This window comes from Psammomys obesus, unplaced genomic scaffold (genome assembly GCF_907164565.1).
Source record: "Psammomys obesus unplaced genomic scaffold, mPsaObe1.curated_primary_1811, whole genome shotgun sequence".
NCBI lineage: Eukaryota > Metazoa > Chordata > Mammalia > Rodentia > Muridae > Psammomys > Psammomys obesus.
Genome location: NW_026591598.1, coordinates 3,916,690 through 3,941,218, shown reverse-complemented (window position 1 = coordinate 3,941,218; position 24,529 = coordinate 3,916,690). Strand labels below are relative to the sequence as shown.

At 48.8% G+C, this 24,529-nt stretch overlaps 2 protein-coding genes across 3 annotated transcripts; one reads left to right on the top strand and one right to left on the bottom strand.

Moving 5' to 3' along the window:
* Positions 1-12,921: 12,921 nt before the first annotated feature.
* Positions 12,922-19,359, top strand: Maneal (mannosidase endo-alpha like). Of its 2 annotated transcripts, XM_055611502.1 has the most exons (4): positions 12,922-13,506; positions 14,657-14,766; positions 15,829-15,905; positions 17,937-19,359. In XM_055611502.1, the coding sequence occupies exons 1-4, from the start codon at positions 12,972-12,974 to the stop codon at positions 18,571-18,573; spliced, it is 1,359 nt and encodes a 452-aa protein (XP_055467477.1). In that variant the 5' UTR covers positions 12,922-12,971; the 3' UTR covers positions 18,574-19,359. The 2 variants fall into 2 exon arrangements, with proteins under 2 accessions (XP_055467477.1, XP_055467478.1); XM_055611503.1 differs by lacking the exons at positions 12,922-13,506; positions 15,829-15,905 and having other exon boundaries at positions 14,696-14,766.
* Positions 19,360-19,990: 631 nt separating this feature from the next.
* On the bottom strand, positions 19,991-24,421 carry Yrdc (yrdC N6-threonylcarbamoyltransferase domain containing). The gene is made up of 5 exons (XM_055611504.1): positions 24,021-24,421; positions 23,405-23,519; positions 23,196-23,315; positions 21,147-21,289; positions 19,991-20,709 (listed from the first exon to the last, which is right to left on the bottom strand). The coding sequence occupies exons 1-5, from the start codon at positions 24,410-24,412 to the stop codon at positions 20,637-20,639; spliced, it is 843 nt and encodes a 280-aa protein (XP_055467479.1). The 5' UTR covers positions 24,413-24,421; the 3' UTR covers positions 19,991-20,636.
* Between the last annotated feature and the right edge of the window lie 108 nt (positions 24,422-24,529).

The following is a 24,529-nucleotide window of genomic DNA, read 5'->3' as shown; positions in this document are numbered from 1 at the left end:
ACACACACACACACACACACACACACACACACACACACACACACACATATGCATACATACATACATACCGTCTCACTTTGGGCTTTATTGCTGTGAAGAGACACTATGACCACAGCAACTCTTATAAGAAAACATTTAATTGGGGCTGGCTTACAGTGCAGGTTTAGTCCATTGTCATCATGGTGAGAAGCATGGCAGCAAGAAGGCTAACACAGTGCTAGAGAAGCCTCAGACAGCAAGGAGAGAGAGTGATGTCATGCCTGGCTTGAGTATCTGAAACCTCAAAGCCCACCTCCAGTGACACATTTCCTTTAACAAGGCCACACCTACTCCAACAAGGCCAGAGCTCCTAACCATGCCACTCCCTATGAGCCTACGGGGCCATTTTCCTTCAAACCCCCCCCCACACACACACACATACATACCAAGAACATTTTGGATTCCTGAGTACCTCCCCTCTTATCTTCCTGTCAGGCACAACAGTGCACTCAGGGCTGGGGGTGTGGCTCAGTTGGAAGAGTGCTTGCCTAACCTGGACAAAGCCCCAGATTCAACCCCCAGCACCACCGCACAAGCCAAGTGTGGTAGTGCGCACTGACAATGGCAGTCCCCAGGTTTGGAGGCAGGAGGGTCAGAAGTTCAAGTGGGCTGGGGTCATCTTTGGGTCTATGAAACCTTACTTCGGATTTTTTTTTTTTCCTAAGTAAGAACACCTGTACATTACCTCTCAGATAATTAGCTTTAAACTCTAAGTCACCTCCCTCCATTTCCTGTCTCATGATGCTGACACAGCCCTGGTTTCTTTGGATGTTTTTGCTCCAATCCTAACTCAGAGAAGAGGACTCCTCTGCAGTTTCCAAGATCAATAAGGATTACGACTGGCTAATGGTTTTCATCCTGGCACGTGCTACATCCCTGACCTTCTGCATCAAGGGTCAAAGAAAAGAACTTCCCATGTGTAATGAGACGCACAGGCGGGTGTGATGGCAAATCCCTGTAATTCCAGCCTGCTGGAGGCAGAAACAAGAGGACTGTGAGTTCAAAGCCAACCTGGGGGTACATAGTAAAACCATCCTTCAGAATACAAACAACAAAACCAAGAGCTGGAGAGGTGACTCCATGGTTAAGAGCAATGGCTGTTCTCGAAGCGGACCTGGATTTAGTTCCTAGCACCTCAGATAATTACAACCATTTGCATGCAGTTCACAGCCATTTGTTAACTTCCATTCCCAAACAGCTGATACTGTCTTCTGACCTCTGACGGCACCAGGCAGGCAGGCAGACACACACACACACACACACACACACACACACACGGTATGCATATAGACACGTAGGCAAAACAGTTATACATGTAAAATAAAAATACATAGATATTTTTTAAAAGAGGGCTATGCCCTACTTCTTTGGATGTTTCAGTTGTGTTGGTCTGAGCCGCTGCAGCTGTCATGGTGAGGGGTAGCATCCGAACACTAGCTGTGAGCGTTTTTCAGATGAATCCAACAGGAGATCCAGTCGATACTGGCTCAGGGAGAAGAGATGTAACAGAATGAAGCACATCTGTGTCGACCAGCAAGATGCTGTATTGGGATGTTGGTAGGTTGACAACTAATCACCAAGTCACATGTAAGAAAGGAAAGCTTCCTCAGCATCACACACACATACACACACACACACACACACACACACACACACACACACCACACACACACACACAGCTATCCTTAGCACAAAGATTAAAAGGAACAAAGAAGGCATGGTCTAGGGGCAGAGCTCAGTGGTGGAGGTTTTGTCTGATGTGTTACCTGAGGTTTCATCTCTAGCAATGAAAAAGAGAAAAAATGCAATTGAAATACTGCAACTGGAAAATCAAAGCTCAGTGTAAGAACTGAATCTAACAACAGCAAATAATTTACAGCTGATTTGACAGTGAATGTGTTGGAAGAGTTTCTGTATAAAACACCCAGACTGGAGCTAGAGAGATGGTCCAGGGGTTAGTGCTGCATGCTTCTCTTCACAGAACCTTAGACCAATTCCCAGCACCCACAGCAGGCTTCTCACAGTAGCAACTTCCTCTCCAGGGGATCTGATGCCCTCTTCTGGCCTCTGTAGGCACTGCACACACGGCGCGCATTCATATTCATAATGCGCACACACACACAAACACACTCAAAAAGTAATACATCTTTTAAACATAATGGGGTGGGGCAAGGGTGAGGAGATGACTCAGGGGTTGAGAACACTTGCTGTTCTTGCAAAGGTCCCCGGGTTTCATTCCCAGCACACATATACTGGCTCAAAATGTCCTTGACATGTGTCCCTGGGCATCAGATGCCCTCTTCTGGCTTCCATGGGTCCCCCACACATGGTACACATAGATGCATGCAGGCAAAACACTCATACACATAAAATGAAAGAAAGTTAAAGAAAAAGAAAGCTGGGGGTAGTTGGGGCATTCTTCTAACCTTAGGACCCCAGAGGTAAAGGCAGGAAGATCAAGGAAGTTCAACATCGTCCTCTGCTACATAGAAAGTTTGAGGCCAGCCTGGGCTACATGAGACAAAACAGGATGCAGGATGGTAGCAAAGTCCAAGAAAATCCCGGACAAGCTAAGACCAGACCCCAGGACTCCCGACTGAAAACCTCAAACCTGTGTGTTCAGTGATGAGGGCACCAACAAGTATGTTTCTAGTACTGTGTGACACAGGACCACAGACTCAGCGGCTTAAAATGCTGTGCACTTCAAGATTGGCCTCACAGGTCAGGCACACTGAGCTGGACCCTGCTGAGGAGTCACAGACCTGTACTCAAAGTATTCAGCAGGTTGCAGGTTTCCTTCCCTTCTGCCTCCTTTCTTCCCATCCCTCCCTTCCCTCCTCTGTCTCTTCCTCCTTCCCTCCCTTTCTTCCTTAAAGTCGGTCTCTTACATGTCTCCATAGTGTCATCCAGTCTACTATGTGGTCAAGAACAACATTAAACTTCTGGTGTTTGTCTGTTTGTTTTCTTTTCTTTTTCTTTTTTTTTTTTTTTAAGACAGAGCCTCGGGCTGCAGAGATAGCTCAGCGGTTAAGAGCACTAAGCTGCTCTTCCAGAGGACCCAGGTTCAATTCCCAGCACCCACATGACAGCTCACAACTGTCTGTAACTCCCGTTCTGTGGGATCCGATATCTATAGCCCTAGCTGGCCTGGGACTTGCCATGTAGATCAGGCTGGCCCCAAACTCACAGAGATTCTCCTGCTTCTGTCTTCTGAGTCCCGGGATTGAAGGCGTGGGCCCCGTCATCTTACCTGATGGGCCACCTGCTTGACCTTACACTTCTGATCCTCCTGCCTCTATCTTTCAAGTGCTGGGGTTACATGCCTGTACACTAAGGCCAGTTTATGCAGTGTGGAGTGTTGTAAGCGGTTATTAATATTTATTATTGGTTTATCTTCTGGTTTTGCTGCTGTTAATCCTCAGCAGCTGTATAACCAAATCACCACACAGAGACTGGGTTTTTAGTTAACTTAGAACACAATGCTGGGCAATATTTACTCCCTCCTAAACCTCCAAGCCCTCAGTTTCCTAACATTTAGATTTCCCACATTATACTTGCTTTTTGTGAAATCTTAGGTCTGGTTCATGCTCCACGTCCTCCAAGATATCTCCTCCAGCTCTGCTCTCCTCGCTCTCCTCTCGCCCCTTCTCCTCCCAATCATCTCCTGCCTTTTGGGTCCTCCCCTCTTTCCTTGTCCTCTGGCTTCTCCCTGCTCAACATTGTGTCTAGTTGCTTTATTTTTGTCCTGTTTACACAAGAGTTGAGACAGGATGCTTAGAATGAGTATCACTTAGATGCTTAGAATGCAATATCTGGATTGAAACCAGAGAGTTGGGGGTGGGGTGGGGGAGAAATCAGTATTTGAATGAACAAGGGTAAGGTGTATACATTAAAAAAAAAAAACATTATACCAACAGTGGAGATTAAACCAAGGGCTTCTTTTTCAGCTTAGCAAGGCCCTATAGATGCTGAGCAAATATTTTACCACTGTAGTCTACCCTGACCCATCTAGATTGCATTCTTGAATGGAAACTCACCTTTGGAACTTAACTTGCTTCCAAGATTTTTCAGACACCTGCAAGTCACTGCCAGTGAGCCTACCAACAAAGCTGCCCCTTCCTCCCTCCCTCCCTTCCTCCCTCCCTTCCTCCCTCCCTCCTTCCTTCCTTCCTTCCTGCCTTCTTTTCTCTTTCTTTTCTTAAACTGAGTCATGTTATGTAGCCAAGGATGACCTTGAACTCCACATCCTGAGTGCTGGTCTTACAGGGATGTAGCCACCAGGCCTCCCTTATTTCATTAAGCCCACCAGAGACTGTCTTTCCTAGTCTCTTTCCAGAGGTTTATTATCATTATTATTAAGTCAGGATCATCTCTATCTTAATTAACTTGGACTGACCTGACTTAAGAACCTAATTATGTCTCTAACATCCCTCACCACAGCCAGACACTATTGGCTAGAAGCTTGTCACCGGTCCTGCCCATGCTTACAGTAGGGGAATGTGGACTGCTAGAAATATCAGGGAATGGGAACCAGGGGTTTACTCAGGGCTGTCTACCCCAGATAGAAATATCCAAACCAATGCTAGCAAGGGGAGAGTGTGTGGCGAGAATGCATGGGTCCAGCTTCCAAGAAGGAACTGAGAGGCAAAGGGGGGCTGGAGACATGGCTCAGCAGTTAAGAACTCAGCTCTTACAGAGGACCCAAATTTGGTTTTCAGTACCAATACTCTGAATACAACTGGCTGTAAGGCCAGCTCCAGGGGATCTGACAGCCCTTTCTGGCTTCTGCTGGTACTGCACACACACACACACACATATATAACAGATAATGTAAATTATATGATAATATTATAATATATAATATACGTATGGTATGTACACATACACACACTATTGAAAGTAAATATATGTTTTGTTTTGTTTGTTTTTTGAGACAGGCTCTTTCTACATAGCCCTGAATGTCGCTGAACTCACTGTGTAGACCAGGCTGGTCTCAAACTTCCAGAGGACTGCCTGCCTCTGCCTCCGCCTCCTGTATGCTGGAATTAAGGGCGGGTGCCACCACACCCTGTGATAAAAGTCAAATATTCAAACCAAGCAAGAGAGAGGACCCTAACTAAAACGCTCAATCCCCATCCTGAAAGGCAAAGAGGATGGACATCAGAAGAAAAAGAAAACAGGAAACAACCTCGGAACCCGCTACAGAGGGCCTCTGAAAGCCAGAAGAAAACAGGAAACAAACTAGGAACCTGCCACAGAGGGCCTCTGAAAGCCTCTGCCCTGCAGACTGTCAAAGCAGATGCTGAGCCTGATGGCCAACTGTCGGGCAGAGTGAATGTAATTTTATGTAAGAAGTGGGAAATAGTAAGAGCTGGAGAGGACAGGAACTCCACAAGGAGAGCAACAGAACAAAATAATTTGAACACAGGGAACTTCCCAGAGACTCATACTCCAACCAAGGACTATCCGTGGAGATAACCTAGAACCCTGACAATGCAGCCACTTCTGATGAGAACTGATAGACTAAGATCAGAAATAAGGAGAGGAGAACCTCCCCTATCAGTGGACTTGGGGAGGGGTATGCATGCAGAAAGGGGGGGGGAGGGTGGGACCGGGAGGATAGGAGGGAGGGGCTTATGGGGGGATACAAAATGAATAAAGTGTAATTAATAAAAGTTAAAAAAAAGTCAAATATTTTAAAAGAAGGAACTGGACAGCCCAGTAGGCAGAGATGGTCTGGAATTTGCTGACCATAGTGAGATCTCAGTCTCTCTCTCTGCCTGTCTGTCTCTCTGTCTTTCTGTCTCTCCCTGTCTCTGTGTCCATCCTAGGATGAAACCTAGGGCCTCAAGAAGGCTAAGCACAGTCTACATCTCCAGCCCCTAATTTTTAGGCTGAAAATCTGGGGTTAGCAATGGAAACAGGGCGTTTGGTACGAGCATGGGCATTAACCAGCTTTTCCAAATCCCACCTCCTCCTTCATCCCAGTGTATCCCATGGGATAGCTGCAGAGGGGATGTTTGTCCCTGTTTAGGCCTCTGTCGGCCCAAGTAGCTGCACTACCCTGTGACATTATATGTGCTAATGTACTCCACTACTTCATCAGTGGCCGCTAGAACTAGCTCCAACGCACAGTGCTCAGTACACGCCTAGGATGAAGGTGTAACTCAAGAGACAGGCGCTTGCCAGCATGTGTGAGGCTCTGGCCTCAAATCCCTGCGTGTAAATAAATAAATATGTACCTGTTCGGTGACTTCATGAGTAATCCTTCCAAACACCCCCCCCCCCCCGCTGTGCTTGCTGATATGTGCCTATCATAGGAACCTAGGAGGCCGAGGCAGGAGGACTGTGAGTTCAAGGCCAGCTTGGTCTACATAGTGAGACCTTGTTCCCAAAAGCCAAAATTAGGGGCTTTGGAGAAGGCTTTGCTGGTCAAGGTGATTGCGTCCATGGCTGACAACCTGAGTTCAATCCCCAGGTTCCACATGACGGAAGGTGAGAAGTGACTCTCACAGGTTGTCCTCTAACTTCTTTTTGGTTTTGTTTGTTTGTTTGAGATAGGGTTTCTCTGTCTAGCCATGGCTGCCCTGGCACTCTGTAACCAGGCCAGGCTGGCCTTGAACTCACAGACATCTGCCTGCCAAGTGGTGGGATTACAGGCATGTGCCACCAGTGCCCCGATTCCTATAACTTCTACATGTACTCCATGGTATAGGTACAAGCACACACCACACACACACACACACACACACACACACACACACACACACACACACAAATGTAAAAATAATTCTTGAGTCTGACCCAATGCAAATATGTATGAACAGCCTTATTCTATGTAATCCTTACCACAAACCTGTGAGATAACCATTTCCCACACTCCTTCCTGCTACATCACACAGTCTTAGAAGATTCACTGTTCAATTTGTTTAAATTCACTCTCATTTTTCATCAAATATCGTACATTGCATTGAAAGTCAAACAGCACTGCAAGTCCTGTAATAAAGATGTAATCCGCCTTCATCCCGCTCCATCCCCGAGTCTGATTCCCTAGGGCCAGCCGCTGCTGGGTTGCCTCTGCCATGTCTATCCACCCTTTCTGAGCATGGGGCTGAATCTGGGCAGAACTAACCCTTCCTAAATGGAGCCCTTTCTGCTCAGCACTGCTCTGTAGACCTCAGGGTAGGAGGGGACCAGATCACCGACATCTGAAGCTACTCGAGAACAGCTCTGTTAGTGTGACCGTGGACTGTGTCCAGGGATAGGAGACACTAGTGTGAAGAACTGGGGAGGTTGATGCTTCAGGTCGGCCAAGCCTCTTCTTGATGGTCCTGGGCTCTGTTTTGTTCTTTATATAATGACACCAGGTGGGTGTGAAGAAGGGGTGAGGGTGCCAGCAAGCAAGCATCCTTGGAGGTGAGAGCCAGATGCAGAGACCATGGAGGGAAGAGGGCTTGAGGCATGGGTGGAATGTGACCCGGGTTTCAGGGCAGACTGTGTAAGAAGCAGTGAGAGGAGGCAAATGCACCTTGAACGTCTCTTTTGTTTAGTGCATTACTGTGTTTCTGAAAGGGTCTCATACAGCCTTGGCTGTCTTGAACTCCTCACCCTCCTGACTCCTGGGTTCAGGGCTTGCAGACTTATGCCAACACCTCAGCTTCTGGCTTTTTTTTTTGTTGTTGTTGTTTTATTTATTTCTTTCTTTATTTATATTTTTGGGTTTTCTGTGTAGCCTTGGCTGTACTGGAACTCACTCTGTAGACCAGGCGGGCCTCGAACTCATGGAGGTCCACCTGCCTCTGCCTCCCAAGTGCTGGGATTAAAGGCAAGCGCCACCACACCCAGCTTTTTTTTTTTTTTTTCTTTCATTCCAAGCATCCATGAGCTACACGGTTACAGGAAGTTCCTCATCCTCCAAAAAGCTACCCCCATTTCCGAAAAGAGCATGGTGGAGCCCAGGCCTGGGGTCCACGCCAAGGGAGTGGCAGCATTGCTTCTATGTAAGTTATGTGCTGCATTAAAAAAAAAATCTGCCTTAAACTGGGCAGTGGTGGCACATGCCTTTAATCCCAGCACTTGGGAGGCAGAGGCAGGCAGGTGTCTGTGAGTTCGAGGCCAGCCTGGTCTACAGAGAGAGTTCCAGGACAGCCAAGACTACATGAAGAAACTGTATGAAAAAAAAACTATGTGGGAAAAAAGAAGCTTCCTTAGTACTCTCTTGTTGTTGTTTTTATTTTTGAATGGTCAGTCATCATACTCTCCTTTTATTTGTCTCCTCACTTGCTGTTTGAAGGCTGTGGTCTCCCGGGGAGTAGGCTGAGGTGCTGAGGCACACAGGGCTTTCCTGTACACTGACTTGAGACCAGATGAATAAAAGTGCACACCTTACAAAGAAACAAACAAACAAGATTTATTTTGGGGACGACATGGTGGCGCACACCTTTGGTTCCAGCACTGAGGCAGGTGGATCTCTGAGAGTTCAATGTTCAGTGCTAGCCTGATCTCCATAGTGAGTTCCATGTCAGCTAGGGCTACAAAGCGAGATCCTGTCTAAAAAAAAAAAAAAAAAAAAGTAAAAATAAATTTTATTTTTGACTGTGTGCACATACATGTCTGTGTGTGGTCTTGTATGTGTGAGCAGAGGCACCTGCATAGTCCACAAGATGGCTGAGGGTCCCCTGGAACTGGTGTTACCAGTGTTGTGGGTATTGGGCATGAAACTCTCTCTGTAGGAGTAGCAGGTCCTCTTAGCTACCAAGCCATCTCTTCAGCCCTCTTTCTTTCTTTCTTTCTTTCTTTCTTTCTTTCTTTCTTTCTTTCTTTCTTTCTCTCTCTCTCTCTCTCTCTCTCTTTCTTTCTTTCTTTCTTTCTTTCTTTCTCAAGATCTTTGTGTCCATGAGAGGATGACCTAGAATTTCTTCTGATCCTCCTAGCTCCAGCTCCGGAGTCCTGGGGTAATAGTGAGATTGCATGCAGGTTCTGACTGTGTCTAGAGTTCTCAGCGCTGGGAATTGAGCTCGGGGCTTTTGCATGCTCGACAGGGGACACTCAAGCAACAGAGCTACATCTCCCTTCTGGGTTTGTTCTCGATGTAGGAACTCCTGTTGGGTCAGCAGCTGAAGAAATCTTAGCTGGGGAGGACAGAAGCTGTGGGTCAGAGCTTGTGAGCTGCAGGGGAAGAATGGGATTTGGAGGATGGGATGAGCCCACCCCTGTTGTGACAGGCTTTGTCTGCAAACCTCGCTGAGAAATCCTCAGGGAAATAACAGTACGTGGCCCCAGTAAGAACAGAGTAAGGCTATAGGTGGACTCCATGAGCTTGTAGCCTGCTGATCTATAACTGAAAATTTAATTTCTTTTAGATTTATCTGCGTCTCTGAGTGTTTTGTCTGCACACTTGTAAGCATACTATGCTTGTGCCTTGTTGCTTGTGGAGTTCAGAAGAGGGTGTCGGATCCACAAAACTGGAATTACCGGTTGTGAGGTACCATGGGAATCCTGTAAACACAACCCAGGTACTGTGCAAGAGCGGCAAGTGATCTGTATGTTTGCTTGATTGGTTGGTTGGTTTTTCAAGACAGGGTCTCTCTGTGTAGCCCTGGCTGTCATGGATTCTCTTTGTAGATCAGGCTGGCCTCAAACTCACAGAGATCCATCTGCCTCTGCCTCCCAGAGTGCTAAGATTAAACCACCGCCTGGCTCTGTAAATTTTTTTGAAACTTTTATTTATAAGTTGGGTGTGTTGGGCTTGTGTGTGTGTGTGTGTGTGTGTGTGCGCACACGCGCGCGCACACACACGCGCGCACACACACGCGCGTGCTACGGCATGCACGTGGAGGTAAGAGACAGCTTTTAGGAGTTTTTTTTTTTTTTTTTTTTTTTTTTCCACAGTAAGTTGCAGGGAGTGAATCCAGGTCTTTAGGGGCGGTAGAAAGAACCTTCGCTATTTTGTAAGCCCTGATCTGTAATTTTTAACATTATGTAATTGATACTGTAATACTACAGAAAAAAAAAAAAAAAAAGAGTCCAACTCCAGTTCCAGAGGATCCAATGCCCTCTTCTGGCCTCACTGGGCACTGCACACACCTAACATGCAGGCAAGACACATATAAAATGAAAATAAAGAAATCTTTTCTTAAAATTGCATTCTACTGTTTTTAATTTCCAAGAGATATTCCTTATAGTCTTATACACATTTCCCCTCATTTATCTAGTAACCTGTTCTTGTTTTTAAAATATAAAATCTTTGGGATATTACACAAATTTTTAAAAATTATGCATGTAGGTGTTTTGCCTGCATCTGTGTCTGGGCACCGCATATCTGCTTGATGTCTGAGGAAACCAAAAGAGGAAATTAGATCCTTCAGAACTGGAAATACAGACAGTTGTGAGCTGTCACGTAAACCCAGGTCCTCTGGAAGGGCAACCAGTGCCCCTAAATGACCATCTCTCCAGCCTGTAATATACAGTGGTTCTCAACCTCCCTAATGCTGCAACCCTTTAATACAGTTTAATACAGTTTCTCCTATTGTGGTGACCCCAACCGTAAAATTATTATTTTTTAATTAAATTTTTATTTTATTATATTAATTACAGTTTATTTACTTTGTATCCCAGCTGCAGCCCCCTCTCTCATTCCTTCCCAATCCTACCCTCCATCCCTCCTCTCCTCCCTGTCCCTCTCTAAGTCCACTGAGAGGGGAGCTCCTCCTCTCCTTCCCTCTGACCCTGGCTTCTCAGGTCTCTTCAGGACTGGCTGCATTGTCCTCCTCTGTGGCCTGGCAAGGCTGCTCCTCCCTGGGGGTGGGGAGGTCAAAGAGCCAGCCACTGAGTTCATGTCAGAGACAATCCCGTAAAATTATTTTGTTGCCACTTCATACTTGTAATTTTGCTACTGTTATGAATTATAATGTAAACATCTGATATGCAGCCCTCCAAAGGGGTTGTAACCCACAGGTTGAGGACTGCTGCTGTAGACAGCAATACTTTATGGTTTGGTTTGGTTTGGTTTGGTCTGGTCTGGTCTTTGAGACTAGCTCTAACCAGGCGTCTCTGACTTCCTTGCCTCGGCCTCCTGCGTGCTGTGCTGCCGTATCCAGCCAGTGTTTTATCTGTAAGCTGCATCATTTCATCTCCATTTCCTTTGATCTACTCTCTTGTTTGCTGGCTCTAAAAAAATTTACATAATTTACTTGTTTGTGTGTGCCGTGGGGGTGGGGTGTGAACGTCGGATGGCATGAATGGAGAGGTCAGAGAGTAACTTGTGGGACTCAGTTGTCTCCTTCAAACAGATTCAGACAGATCATCAGGCTTGACAGCAACACCACTAACCACTGGACCACCTCGACTGCCCGGTCCTCCTTAACATCTCCACTTAATATCTGAAAGCAAGGGACCGCTTCCATAATTCCTGCTTCACTATGGCAAGAGCAGGCTTTCCGAAAGAGTGGGCTTCTTCCAAGGACCTCGGTGTGATGTCAGAACGTCTAGGCCTCTTCTTTTCCTCCGTAGGAGTTACCTGGACTTTTTCTGCCTGGAAGGTGAACTTCCAACCACCAGCTTTCTTTGGGTGTCCTAGACACACAGACTTCTGGCTGATCATTTAATAAACACTCACACTATGTCAGCACAGCAGCTGGCCACCTGGGCCTCTGCTGTTGACTTGTGCTCCTGTTCAGAAGGCTGCCTTGTCCCCACCTTCCCCTCAGCACATCTACCTGTTCTGGTGGGGCTCTTACCCTCCGATCTGCAAAGGTGAGAGACACTCAAGGCATAGGCACTCAAGATCATTTTCTTGAGTCCTTTAGAGTTTGTTCCCATTCCCGATTGGCCTTGGCAATGGGTGGGCTTCAACATGGACATGATACAACTTACGTTAATTAGAAGTGACAGGAAGTCGCTGAGAGCTTTTGGATGTTCATCTTATGGTCGTAAGAAGCCAGACATGGCGATCCATGCCTGCTATACCAGCAGTATGGAGTCGGAGGCAAAAATCTACTGGTTTCAAGACTAGCCAGGGCCATAGAGAACATTTCAGGGTGACCTCAATTACACAGTATGACTTCGACTCAGAAAACAATAAACAATACAGGAGTAGTGGCTCACACCTGTCACCTCAGCACTTGGGGGTGCTGAGGTGAAAGGACTGGTAGCTCAAGTTCAAGGTCAGCTTGGGCTATAGATTGAGTTCAAGGTCAGCCTGGGACATATTCTGTATTCCCAAAATACAGAAGAGCAAAGAGGACTGAAACTCACTCCCTGCCAAGCATGAGTGCAAAGCCCTGGCTTCAATCTTAGTGCTGGAGGGATGCGTTGCTGCTTGTCCACTGGAAGGCAGAGTTGAGGAAAAATGGGGAACCGTGCACGGATGACCAAGACTAGGCAGTACTACTGCTTACGAAGCACGGGAGAGCCAGGCCAGTCACTGGAGTTAGGCCCCAAAGCAAGCTGGGGTCCTCCACTAGGATACTGGTCCGGGCTAGAGTTCGCAGGGTGGCCCCAAGGCCCCTCTTCTCAGTACTGGGATCTGGGGCGAACTGAGGTTATGGGAACAGCCCAGTCACGGAGGGCTCGCTAAGGAGGCCGAGAGAGCCTCCGTTCCCACCCTCCGCCCGACCTTCTACCAGGCAGATCCAGTCCTACACCGCCCCCGCCCCCCAGGGTGCACTCAGCCCGGGACGCGCGGACGCCGGGCAGGGTCCGCGCCCCTCCGCCTCGTCCCTCCCCGCGCCCCACCCCTCCGTTCATGCTCACTTGGTCGGCGCCACTGCATCCTGTGTGTGCCGGGCCCGCCCGCACTGCGGGGACAGGCGCGGAGCCGCCCTGGGCGCGCGGCGCTCGCGGGCCGTGGCCTGGGACGCGCGGGCGGGCGGGCGGGAGGAATGGCGCGGCCTCGGGGCCGGTAGCGCGGCGGCGGGCACCGCGGGAAAGCCATGGCCCGCCGGCGCCGCCGCGCTTGCATCGCCCTCTTCCTGGTGCTGCTCTTCGCTTTCGGCACGCTCATGGGGTTGCGCACGCTCAAGGCCCCGGACGGGCTGCCGGCGCTAGGCCCGGGCCCGGAGCTAGCACCCTTTGAGCGGCGTCCGGAGGGGAACCCTGCGCCCGCCCGCGCCCCGGCTGCCCCCGCCGCGCCGCCGCCCCCGCCGCCGCGCACCATCGCCCCCCGCGCCTCGGTGGGCCCGGCCGAGGCCGATCCCGCTCCCCGGCAGAGCCTGCGCGTCTACTCCGACCTGCACGCCTTTTACTACTCGTGGTACGGGAGTCCCCGGCGGGAGGGCCACTACATCCACTGGGACCATGTCATGGTGCCGCACTGGGACCCCAAGATCTCGGCCAGCTACCCGCGTGGCCGCCACAGCCCTCCAGATGACTTGGGCTCCAGCTTCTACCCGGAGTTGGGGCCTTATAGCTCGCGGGACCCCGACGTGCTACGAGAGCACATGACCCAGCTCAAAGAAGCCGCCATCGGTGAGATCCCGCGTCCCCTGGCCAGCCTGTCCCCCAGCCTCAGCCCTTCCTTCCTGCACCCTTGGTCCCACTCTCCCGCCAACCTGACCTTGTAGCCCTTCCCTCCCATGCTTACTCCGGGCCCACTACACACCACCTTTTAATTCCCCACTGTACCTTCTGGGCCTTTCTGACCCTCAACAACCCCAGGGCCCTATTCCATAGGGTTGTTGTTGTTGGGAGGAGGGGGTTGTGCAGCAGAGCTACCCGGAGCAAGGACATAAAAAGAGCAGCTTTAAGTCTGTTGGTCCTCCAGGTTTCAGGAGAGGGAGGCCTGGAGATCCTGGTCCTTCAAGTCTGGAGTTGAAAGGAGAGCTTAGGGAGGCTTCTGCTTTCCCAGCAGGTGCAGGGGCTGTTGTAGCAGGGTGGAGAGTGGGCACAACACAGGAGCTTTTCATCAAGTGCCAGCCAGAGGCCCTGGAGAACCTGCTGCATTACAGGCTGGCATGGGGAGGCTCCCTTAGCTTAGATCTTGTCCCTGAATTCTGCCAGCTTTCAAAGATGTATCTGGTTATACCTTGAGATGGTTTATGATGAGGGGAGAGAACTGCAAGGTCAGGGTTCGGGTTTAGGGGTGCATGCCAGAATCGCAGCGCTTGGGAGGAGGCAGAAGGAGACCCAGTTTGTAGCCAGGCTACATAGTGGGACAGTACCTCCAAAACAAACGAATAGAAAAGGAGGGGTGTGACACCTATACAAAGATAACTGGGATGTGAGTTACTCCGTCCCGGCTTGTTTTCTGGACAGGTAGTCAAGGCAAATGCTCCCATAGGAAGCACGGGGATAGGACTTTTCTCCAGGTAGGACTTCAGAGGGAGGGCTGTGGCTTCCAGGTCAGCGTGACCTAGGCACTTTTTCTGCTTTGTTCTGCTTCTTGATGCTGCACTCCCAAGTCTGGCTTACCTTGGCTCCAGCACTTCAGCACTACCAGATGGACAGCTCCGAGAGCAGCTAAGCCTCTCGGATCTGCCCGTAGGAACCTGGCAGGATCCTAGCTCAGTTTTCAGGAACCATGCAGTTGGAGATGGTTTCTGATTAAGAAAAATCTCGTGTGTGTGTGTGTGTGTGGGGGGGACACGTGTGCCACTGAAGGGCCTTCTGTATTGTTTAGGAGTTTTGGTTCTCTCCTGGTACCCTCCTGGCATGGCTGATGATAACGGGGAGCCCTCAGATGATCTGGTACCTGCCATTCTGGATACTGCCCATCAGTACAACATCCAGGTGAGTTCAAGAGATTGCACACTCTCATTCTGGAGAATGCCTTTTCTTCTTTTCCTTCTTCCTTTTCCTCCTCCTCCCACTGTGTAGCCCTGTCTGTCCTGGAACTCACTCTGTAGACCAGGCTGGCCTCAGAGTTAGAGATCTGCCTGTCTCTGCCTCCCAACTGCTGGAATTAAAGGTGCAGGCCACCATCACAAGGCTGAGAATGCATACAGTTAGTGCTGGGGATGACAGACACATGGCAAGTGTGGTATTGGAAGAGGGTCTAGAGCCCATGTCAACTGTTACAAATGAAAGACTATATAAGTATTATTTTTTAATATTTACTTTTAGTTATTTTTTTATTTTGTGTGGATGTGTGCAGGTGCCTGCTGAGGCCAATCCCCAGGAAGCTAGTTGTGAGCCACCTGATATGTGTGCTGGGAACCCAGATTGTTTGGAAGAACAGCCAGTGCTCTGACCGCTGAGCCATCTCTCCTACCCCTTCACTTTTATTAAGTAATACAGGTTAGACTATACAGACTGATCTTGCATACTGGGCAGGCAAGAGCCAAGTGGACCTGCAGACATAGAGCAGAGGACAGTGCTGGGCCTCCGTAAGCAGGTTCACCTTTGAGCGGAAGGTTAAGTGTATGGCCATTTCCTCATCCACATCAACAGAGGAAGTTGGTCCTACTTCTGTGGTGAAGGAAGAGAAATGACTGAGAAGCCCCTCTCCTTCCCGAGGTCACCACTGGCAGGTTTGACAGATGTTGGTGCATTTCCCATTGGTGGCAGAGAGTAGGCACATGTCTTACTGTGGTCATGGTTGGAGCTGACATAGGTGGAAACCTGAATGCCATCCTGCAGTGGCCCAGGATGATTCCTGGATCCCCTGTTGTGGGACATGGACAAACTCTCCCTCTTTACTTTCGATCTGAAGGGCAGTTGCAAACTTTACTGTGCTCATCCTTGCCAGGCTTTCCTGAACTCAGCCCCTCCTCCAAGCCATGACGGGGCCGTTAAGCTGTACCTTGTGCTCCTGAATATTTACCTGACTTGCAATTCCTTTATCTGTGGCAGGTGGCCTTTCACATTCAGCCTTACAAGGGCCGGGATGACGTCACTGTTCATGACAACATCAAGTACATCATTGACACGTAAGATGGGAATCTGGATGGAAGTAGGGATAGAAGGGTTGGAGGGCTGGCTCAGGCAGCGTGAGGGTGGAACACGCATGTCACGAGCAGCTGTTCACAGGTGAGTGTGCTGGGCTGGTTCAGGCAGCTGAGTTTCAGGTCTGGTGCTGGGGCCCTAACTGAGTCTTGTTTTAGTGACTAACACATGTCTGTACATAGTCACTGAAAAACTCCCCGGTGCTTAGACATACAGCTCCTGTCTTTCTTCCACAAAGTTTTTGGCATCATGTTTAGTCTAGTGGTTGGGGTTGCAGTTAGAGCTCCCCAACCAAGAAGTGAGAAACCACGGCAATCTGTAGTACAAACAAAAACAAAACAAAAACCAATAAAAAGGAAAGTTAAGGGCTAGAGAGATGGCTCAGAGATTAAAAGCACCGACTGCTCTTCCAGAGGTCCTGCGTTCAATTCCCAGCAACCATGTGGTGGCTCACAACCATCTTTCCTGGAATCTGATGCCCTCTTCTGGTGCGCAGGTGTACGTGCAAGCAGAACATTGTAGACATAATAAATAAATCTTAAAAAAAAAAAAAAAAGCAAAATGAAATTTTGCGTTAAGAATGTGCCCAAGAAGGTTTTCTTTTCTTTTTTTCCCCCTCCTTTTATGGTTCTGGAGATCACACCCAGGATCCTCTGTATGTTAGGCATAAACATGCCTTATGTCTCAGACCTCAAGGAATTACTTTAGAATGGGTGATGTGTGCTTCCCTGAGAGACAGATCATGTGTGCTGACACCTAAGAAGCTGATTCTTGCTTTCCATGTGAGCATACAGCGAGGTGGCGGCCATTTATCAGCTGAAAGAGACAGAGAGAGAGAGAGAGGGAGCACACTCACCAAGGACCATACTTGTTTGGCACTTTGATCCTGGTCTCCCCAGCTCCTAATACTGAGATATAAATATGGCTGTTAAGCTAAAAGGAATGAGTGGGTCTAGTTCAGGCTGGCCTCGCGCTCTCTCTATAGCTGAGCATGACCCTGAACCCTGAATGTTCACTGTCCTTAATCTTCTCCAGTGCTGGGACTGCACAAGTACCATCATGCCTGAGGCCCTGGACTCAATGCCCAAGTGTTTTTGTTTTTTTAAGATTTTATTTTTTATTATAGGTATGTGTGCATGTGTGCCCACAGAGGCTAGAAGAGGAAGCTAGAGTTATAGGCGCGTTACAAGTTGCCCAACGTAGATGCTGGAAACAGACCTCAGAGCCTCTGGAGTTGCAGTAATAGCTTTTAACTTCTGGGCTATTTCTCCAGTATAATAGTTCTTTTAAAAAATATATTCATGGTAATTTAAAAAAAAATCCTATTTGCCCTCCCCATACCTCCCAGATCCATTCCTCATCCCCACTTCTTACCCCCAGTTTTTTAAAATTCAGCTCTGGCTAGGCATGATGGCACCTGCCTTTAATCCCAGCAATTGGGAGGTAGAGGCAGGTGAATTTCTGAGCTCAGAGCTAGCCTGGTCTACTGATAACACCAGGCCACATAGTGAGACCCTTTGTCAAACAATAAAATAATAATAGTTAAGTTAGATCTGCAAAGATCTGGAGAGAGGAGAAAATTCCAGGCAGAGAGAACTAGCAGATGGAATGTCCTAAAATGGGACAAGCTCACACAGGAAGCGTAAATAGAAGGGCCCATTAAGAAGTGGAATCTGGTGGGTAGTAGCAGGAATGACAATAAGTAAGGTTAGACCAAAAGGGCTGTCCCTAAGGTGCGATCAGATCAGATCCTACAGGAAGGCAGGAATGGGAGTCTACACACCAATTGGGAGACTGCTGCCCAAACTAAGAGGAAGAGGGCTGGGGAGAGGCTTAGGAATGACAGGTAAGGTAGCGCTGGGAAGGAAAGGCAGGTTAATATTGGAAGCCTAGGCTCAATGTGACCTGCTGGATCCCAGATGCTCTGAGCGCAGAAAAACATCTCCTCTGTGGCTTATCTTACTGCCGTGCTGGCTTCTCACCACCAACTTCAGCCTCTCGCTCCTGCTCCTCAGGTACGGCTCCCACGGCGCGTTTTACCGTTATAAGAACAGCATGGGCAAGAGTCTCCCACTCTTTTATATCTACGACTCCTATCTGACATCCCCTGAGGCCTGGGCCCATCTCCTGACGCAAAACGGGCCTCACTCGATCCGCAACACTCCTTATGACGGGGTCTTCATAGCTCTGCTGGTGGAAGAGGGCCACACTCATGACATCCTTGCCGCAGGATTCGATGGAATGTACACCTACTTTGCCTCCAATGGCTTTTCCTTTGGTTCCTCCCATCAGAACTGGAAAGCTGTGAAGACCTTCTGCGATACCAACAACCTGATGTTCATTCCTAGCGTGGGGCCTGGGTACATCGACACCAGCATCCGGCCCTGGAACAACCATAATACTCGGAACAGGGTCAATGGCAAGTACTACGAGACAGCCCTGCAGGCGGCCCTGACCGTGAGACCTGAGATCGTCTCCATCACCTCTTTCAACGAGTGGCACGAAGGCACACAGATCGAGAGGGCTGTTCCCAAAAAGACGCCAACTCGCCTGTATTTGGACTACCTGCCTCACAAGCCCGGCTTGTATTTAGAGCTGACCCGCCGCTGGGCGGAGCACTTCATCAAGGAAAAGGAACAATGGCTGATGTGAGGGGCTACCACCCAAACCTCGCCATGACAGGTCGACATGCTGGTTCAGCTGAGGACATAGGCACTCACTATTCCCAAGCAGCAACTGGGTGCTTGTGGGTGGGCCAGCCAGCCCATGGAGAACAGCTCGGCCCCCGGACTTGTGCTGGGAGGCAAGGCCTGATGAAGGGGGAGGCTGGCAAGTGGCTGCACGGGACTCAAGGCAGCTCCACATCCCTCTGAGCCTTCACCTGTGGCAGGTAGTTGTTAGTGGAGTTGTGCAGGCCACTGTGCTTAGAAGGGTCTCAGGGCTCTGGGCTGACATGCACCTTATTTCCTCTGGACAGCCTACATCTCAGGCCACCTCCCACGTCTTGCTGAGCACAGGGAACCATATTTGATGATTCTAAGAAGGGGACTTTAAGGTCCTTCCAGTAGAGTCCTGTGTCCCATTACCAGGAAACACTGAGCACCCACACTCATCACTAAGCACCTGCCTGTCAGGTGCTGGGAATTCGAGCAAGTTCCCTTCCCAAAGCTTACAGGATCCCGCTTTTGGTGTAGCTAGCACCCTGGCTGTTTTGCTCTTTGCAGCTACAACCAGGTCTGGGAGCTCAGCTATTTTTCTTCCAAGAAAATACCTCTGCTTCAGAGCCTTTCCCAGATGAACATTTAGCCGCAGAAGGCAGGGAGGGACAGGACTAGGTCACCCACTTCCTTCAGCCATTTAGGCTGGGGAGGCCACTCACTAGGGTAACTTGCAGTGCTACTGTGATTTGTATTAAATATGAAATGGTGTTTGCCAGTACACACTCCTCTTACGGCCCTCATAAATGCCGACTTGTAGGTCAGTCTGTGATAAATTAGTGTATGGCTGGGCTGGCTAGTTTTAGCACAATGGAGATGGGTTTGTTTAAAAGACTAGTTTACATAAAATTTCTAGAAGGAAGTTAGCAAGCCAGTGATTATTTACAAGTAAACTAATACTAACTGTGAAGATCCTTGTTAAAGTAAGACACAATATTTTCAGTAAGAGTCTCAAAATACACCTGGAAAGAAAATGTTCACTGGACTAGTTTACAGGATAAGGCTGAGGCATAACTGGAAAACAGATGCAAGTAGGGGAGGATGAGGTGGAATACAGGTCATCCCAAGGACAACCAGCCCAGTCACTGACACTAACCCCACTTGACAAATATGCAGGGCTGACCACCCAAGCCTGTAGGTTAGTTGAAAGGGCTGGACCTAACCAGTGGTTTTTTATTTTGTGCATATACAATTTGAATATACCAAGGCAGCAGGAAGGGGCAGACATCATCAATGAAACCTGACTCAGATCCTCTGAAGGCTAATCTACATCAATAGCCATAATGCACAGACACACTTTGACAGAGAAATCCTAAGGAAATAGTTCAAAAAAAATATAAACCATTTACAACTGTCTGTAACATTAATTTTTAATAACAAAGACAAGACACAGCTCAAATAGCAAAAATAATTACATAGAGTACTTGGTACACGTATGAACAGAGATAAATTACACATAGAATTATGCCAATAAATAAGAAAGTCACTGGCTGAAAAAGACAAATTTTATTTTCCAGTATTATTTCAGTTGGGACCCTCTAGAATAATTTCCCGAAAACGACCACTCTCTGTTACCCAGAAAGCTTTGGCCTGGGCCCTAGAGTTTCCTGCCCTGGTCCTGAGACTTCCAGACTATGCTAGTGCTTCCGCCTGGTTTGACATCAAGTACCACCGCCCACCAGAAAGCAGCTCTTAATGCATTCTAATTCTGTACTCAAGGTACTTAATTTAAGGGGTGGGCTCTTAAAATAATAAGGCCCCTTTAAGACCATTCTTACTCTGTTCAACTTTGGTTGATATTTCAATCTACATAGTAAATATAACCACCCCCCAGGTCCAAGGCTCAATCTGCAGCTTCTGGCCTTTAGTGTTCAGAGACAGGGATGCTGCATAAAAAGCCCGGCTACAGATGTAGCTCCAGGAGCCTCTGCCAATGAGGCCTTGCCAACCAGTAGCAGACACATGGTATCCAGCACAGTCCTTGGGTCCTCCCAAGTCTCATGAACAGGAGCCCTGAGAAGGGAGCAGCCCATACTTCTGCTGGAGAATGGCTGTGGTATTTTCCAGGGCACTGAGGAAGACACACAAGGCAATTACAGTCTGACTTCTCGGCAAAGCCCACCAAAGGCTAAACAGCTTAAGATGACTGTCCTACTCTCTGTTCACCAAACTTGAATCGTAAAAAGCCAGCCATATCAACAAATTTAATCCCAGCCCACACCTCTTTGTGGTAGCACTTTTTTGACAGCGGCAGAAGCAGCAGTGGTGACGATGGCAGCTTTTTTATTCCTTTGGAGACAAAGCTTCTCTGTGTAGCCTTGGCTGTTCTGAAACCTGCTTTGTAGACCAGACTGGCTTGAACTTAGAGACCCGCCTGCCTCTGTCTCTCAAGTGATGGGATTAAAGGTGTGCACCACCACCACCACCACCGGTGAAAATCTATACTCTAAAGCTTCTCTTTTCTCCAACCTCCCTCACATATTGCAACTGCACAGAAAAGAGACTTACCAGCCTGGGCGAATAACGCAAAACTTTCCAGGCACAGATAAATCAACCACAGTAGAGCCGAGGCGACACTGTGGGCTTTTACTATCCCCAATTGGTCCCCCATCAATGATCAGGGACAAATGAGGCCAGAGGTCTTGGAACTCCTGAAAAGAGAAAAAGGAAGGGCATGTCACTTGTATACATGGCTCACATTTAAACTGAGGCATCTTCCTCTAAGAAGAGGAGAAACCTCTTAGTTATGGCTAGCTATGTCAAGGGCACAATTAACACCCAGTATATGATCATGCACCAAGTCTGAAGTCCCTTGGGTATACACTCCATACCTTTCATAAAGAAAACCTTAATGTACCAAAAGGAACTCCTAAATACTTCAGGAGTTGGAAGGCTTAGGTCCAATAAGTGGCATGCTGGGTATGAGCCCAGAGATGTGGCTTTTAACACCAGAGCTTCCATCACATCTGTATGATGTATATAGAGCACTTCATTTAGGCCTCTAAAATGAAGTTCTAGCAGCCTGACCCTAGACCTCAGTGGAAGTACAGATCAGAGCACAGAGAAGAAAACAGGGTGGGCTGTGCAAGCATGCCATCAGCCCTCAGTCCCTGGGCCGTGGGGAGAGAACTGGGGGCTGTACTGTCAACTGCACTAGATTCCCTCTGCCCACAGCGAAGTCTCCAGTGTAGGCAGGCCAGGGTTCTGGTGATAGGAAATCCTAAATACCAGCTCCAAGTAAAACAATGACTGTGATGGCCCAGGGTTGTTGACAAGGTTAAGAACTTAACCCTCTCTGGGAACATCCCCACTCAGTTCCATTCTGTATAGCTACCAAGAGCAAATAAAGCACATACTGCATTTCCAAGAACCCCTGCTCTGGCACAGAAAATGCCATCATTTTTCTGCACCTAATTTAAGTGTTTTAAGAACAGAGAGCAAAGTTTTCTTTGTGTGCTCATTTGTCTAAACCACATAGCCAAGACAGGGTTACAATGATCTTGCTTCAGGCAAGCAAGATATCTGGCAAGCAAATATAAAAAAAAAAAAAGGCCTGGGAATCCTGAGTTCAAGGTGAGCTTGAGCTACAGTTGTTAAGACCCTGTCCTAAGCCTTTAATCCCAGCAGCACTCAAGAAGCAGAGGAAAACAGATCTCTGTCAGGTCAAGGCCAGCTTGTTTTATATAATGAGTCCCAGGCCAACATGGGCGACATAGTGATACCCTGTCTCAAAGAACAAAAATAAAAAGAGAACTGGCAAAAAAGTTGGGACTGTCATTTAATGGCTATGTGACAAAGAAGTGAACTAATGTTTTAGAGCCCCAAATCTTTTTCAGCACTGTTGTCAAGTCTCTGATTACTTCTCCCCTCACAAAGCTGTCTTTACTTTCTATAATCTTTTCTTTTCTTTTCTTTTTTTTTCTTTGAGACAAGGTCTCTCTATGAAGTCCTAAAACCCACTTTGTAGACCAGGCTGCCCTGAAACTCACAGAGATCAGCCTGCTTCTGCCTCCTGAGTGCATCTTTTCTATTATTATAGATAAGAAGAATACATCTGATCTCCCCTTCTCAAGAAAAAACCATTCCAACACATTAAAAAAAAAAAAAAAAAAAAAAAAAGTTTCTGGAGGCAGGAGAGACGGCTCAGTGCTTAAGAGCACTGGCTGCTTTTCCAGGGGACCAAAGTTCAATTCCCAGTACAGCAGCTCCTGTAACTCCATTTCCAGGAGATCTGACACCCTCACCCAGACATATATGGAGATAAAACACCAATGCACATAAAAATTTAAAAAATCCTAAAAAAGTTTTTCTAAGTAACTCAGGCTGACCTTGAGGTTTTCTTGCCCTGACCTCTCAGTGCTGACATTACAAGCATGCACCACCGTCTGACCCCTTCCAAGACTTCCATTTGGACGCCCTCCTCTAAACCATACCAAATGAGCAAGCTTCTCACTGATGGCACCAAAGGCCCAAATTTTTGCCAGGCAATCCCAATACAGTGTCAGCCTTACTGGTTTTGAGGAAACAGTAGTTTAGCCTTCTGGGGCCAACTCTCACCTCAATAGTCAAAGAACTGGCCTGGGAGCTGAGGTTGGCACTTGTGAGTGCAAGTGGTCCCCCAAACATTTGGGCCAAGTTCTGCATGAAGGCATGGTCAGGAATCCGGATGCCAACAAGCTGTGAAGAGGAATGGGGAATGTGAGAAAGGCATCAAGGGCTTGAAGGACTGTGATTTAGATCACAGAAAATGCCAAACCATGACTCACGGGAGTAAAGGGGTTGAGGTCTTTGTTGAGCTCCTCTGTGCGTTCCATCACCAGAGTCACTGGTCCGGGTAACAGGTCTTCCAGGAGCTCCTTGGGTACTCTCACCTGACAGTACCTGGAGGCAAAGGAGCATAAATCCACTCTAAATCACCCTGATGGACCCTTCCTGGACTGAAGGCAGATACAGGGAAGGGGTCCTTTGCGTGTACAGGGAGATCTGCCTGCCTTTCTACTTCCTCTTCCTCGGAGCTCTAGCAGAAGGCTGACTCCAAAGAACCCCGGGCTTGACATCTACAGGCCTGTCTTGGGGAAAAAAAAAATCAGAGCGCCGTGACAAGAGAATACAACCTCAAACTGTTTTATTATCCTCAAGACTCTCCTTTTTCCCGCGGGCTTCTCTTCTGTACATCACAAGACCACCAAGAGAAACAGTGCCATGCTTGCCTAAAGCGGAGCCTGGCACGCGTTAAGCGCTCCCAATGTATTTCCAGTTCCGGATTCCTCGGTGAGCCAGGACCAGCCCCTCCCGCACTCGCCACCTCAGTCTCCCAAGCCTGTCACCGGAAACCCCTCCCGCGGTGCCGCCCTCAGCGGGGCCGGGTCGGGGAGGCCTCACCTGTAGACGTCGGCCACGCGGCCCAGGCACACGGCCAGCGGCTTAACCTCACTGCGGCCCTTGAGGCGATACACGCGGCCCAGGGCCGCCGAGCAACTCGCCGAGCAGGCCAGACCATATAGCGTGTCAGTTGGGACCGCCACCACGGCGCCGGCACGCAGCTCGGCCACGGCGGCCCGCAGCGCCTCGGTCCAACCGGAGCGCTCGGGGCTTGCGGCCTGCACGGCCCCGCTCTCCGGAAGCCGCAGCAGCCGAGCCCCTGGCACCACCGGAGCGGGCGCGGGAGGGCGTAGAAGGCGGCAGCTACGGCCAGACCCCGCTGGCCCGTCGCTCAGCCCCATGCCGGTCGCCACCGCGGCCCTCAGCCCCGCACACGAACGCGCAGCAGACATCCATCCAGACCCGCTTCCGGGAGGAAGTGACGCACGCTCCCAGCATCCGGCCCGCGAGGCTCGGCCCCGCCTCCGTGCCGGGCAGCTTAAAGGGACAGCGACCCCCAGGCGACTTGA

Excerpts from the sequence above, each read along its gene's own strand:
- Yrdc (XM_055611504.1), bottom strand. The coding sequence starts at position 24,412 with ATGTCTGCTGCGCGTTCGTGTGCGGGGCTGAGGGCCGCGGTGGCGACC. Across the intron at positions 21,290-23,195 it reads CCAGTTCTTTGACTATTGAG|GAGTTCCAAGACCTCTGGCC; the intron begins GTGAGAGTTGGC and ends TTCTCTTTTCAG. Across the intron at positions 20,710-21,146 it reads TGCGTTATTCGCCCAGGCTG|TGCCCTGGAAAATACCACAG; the intron begins GTAAGTCTCTTT and ends TGTCTTCCTCAG.
- Maneal (XM_055611502.1), top strand. The coding sequence starts at position 12,972 with ATGGCCCGCCGGCGCCGCCGCGCTTGCATCGCCCTCTTCCTGGTGCTG. Across the intron at positions 13,507-14,656 it reads GCTCAAAGAAGCCGCCATCG|GAGTTTTGGTTCTCTCCTGG; the intron begins GTGAGATCCCGC and ends TGTATTGTTTAG. Across the intron at positions 15,906-17,936 it reads ATCAAGTACATCATTGACAC|GTACGGCTCCCACGGCGCGT; the intron begins GTAAGATGGGAA and ends CCTGCTCCTCAG.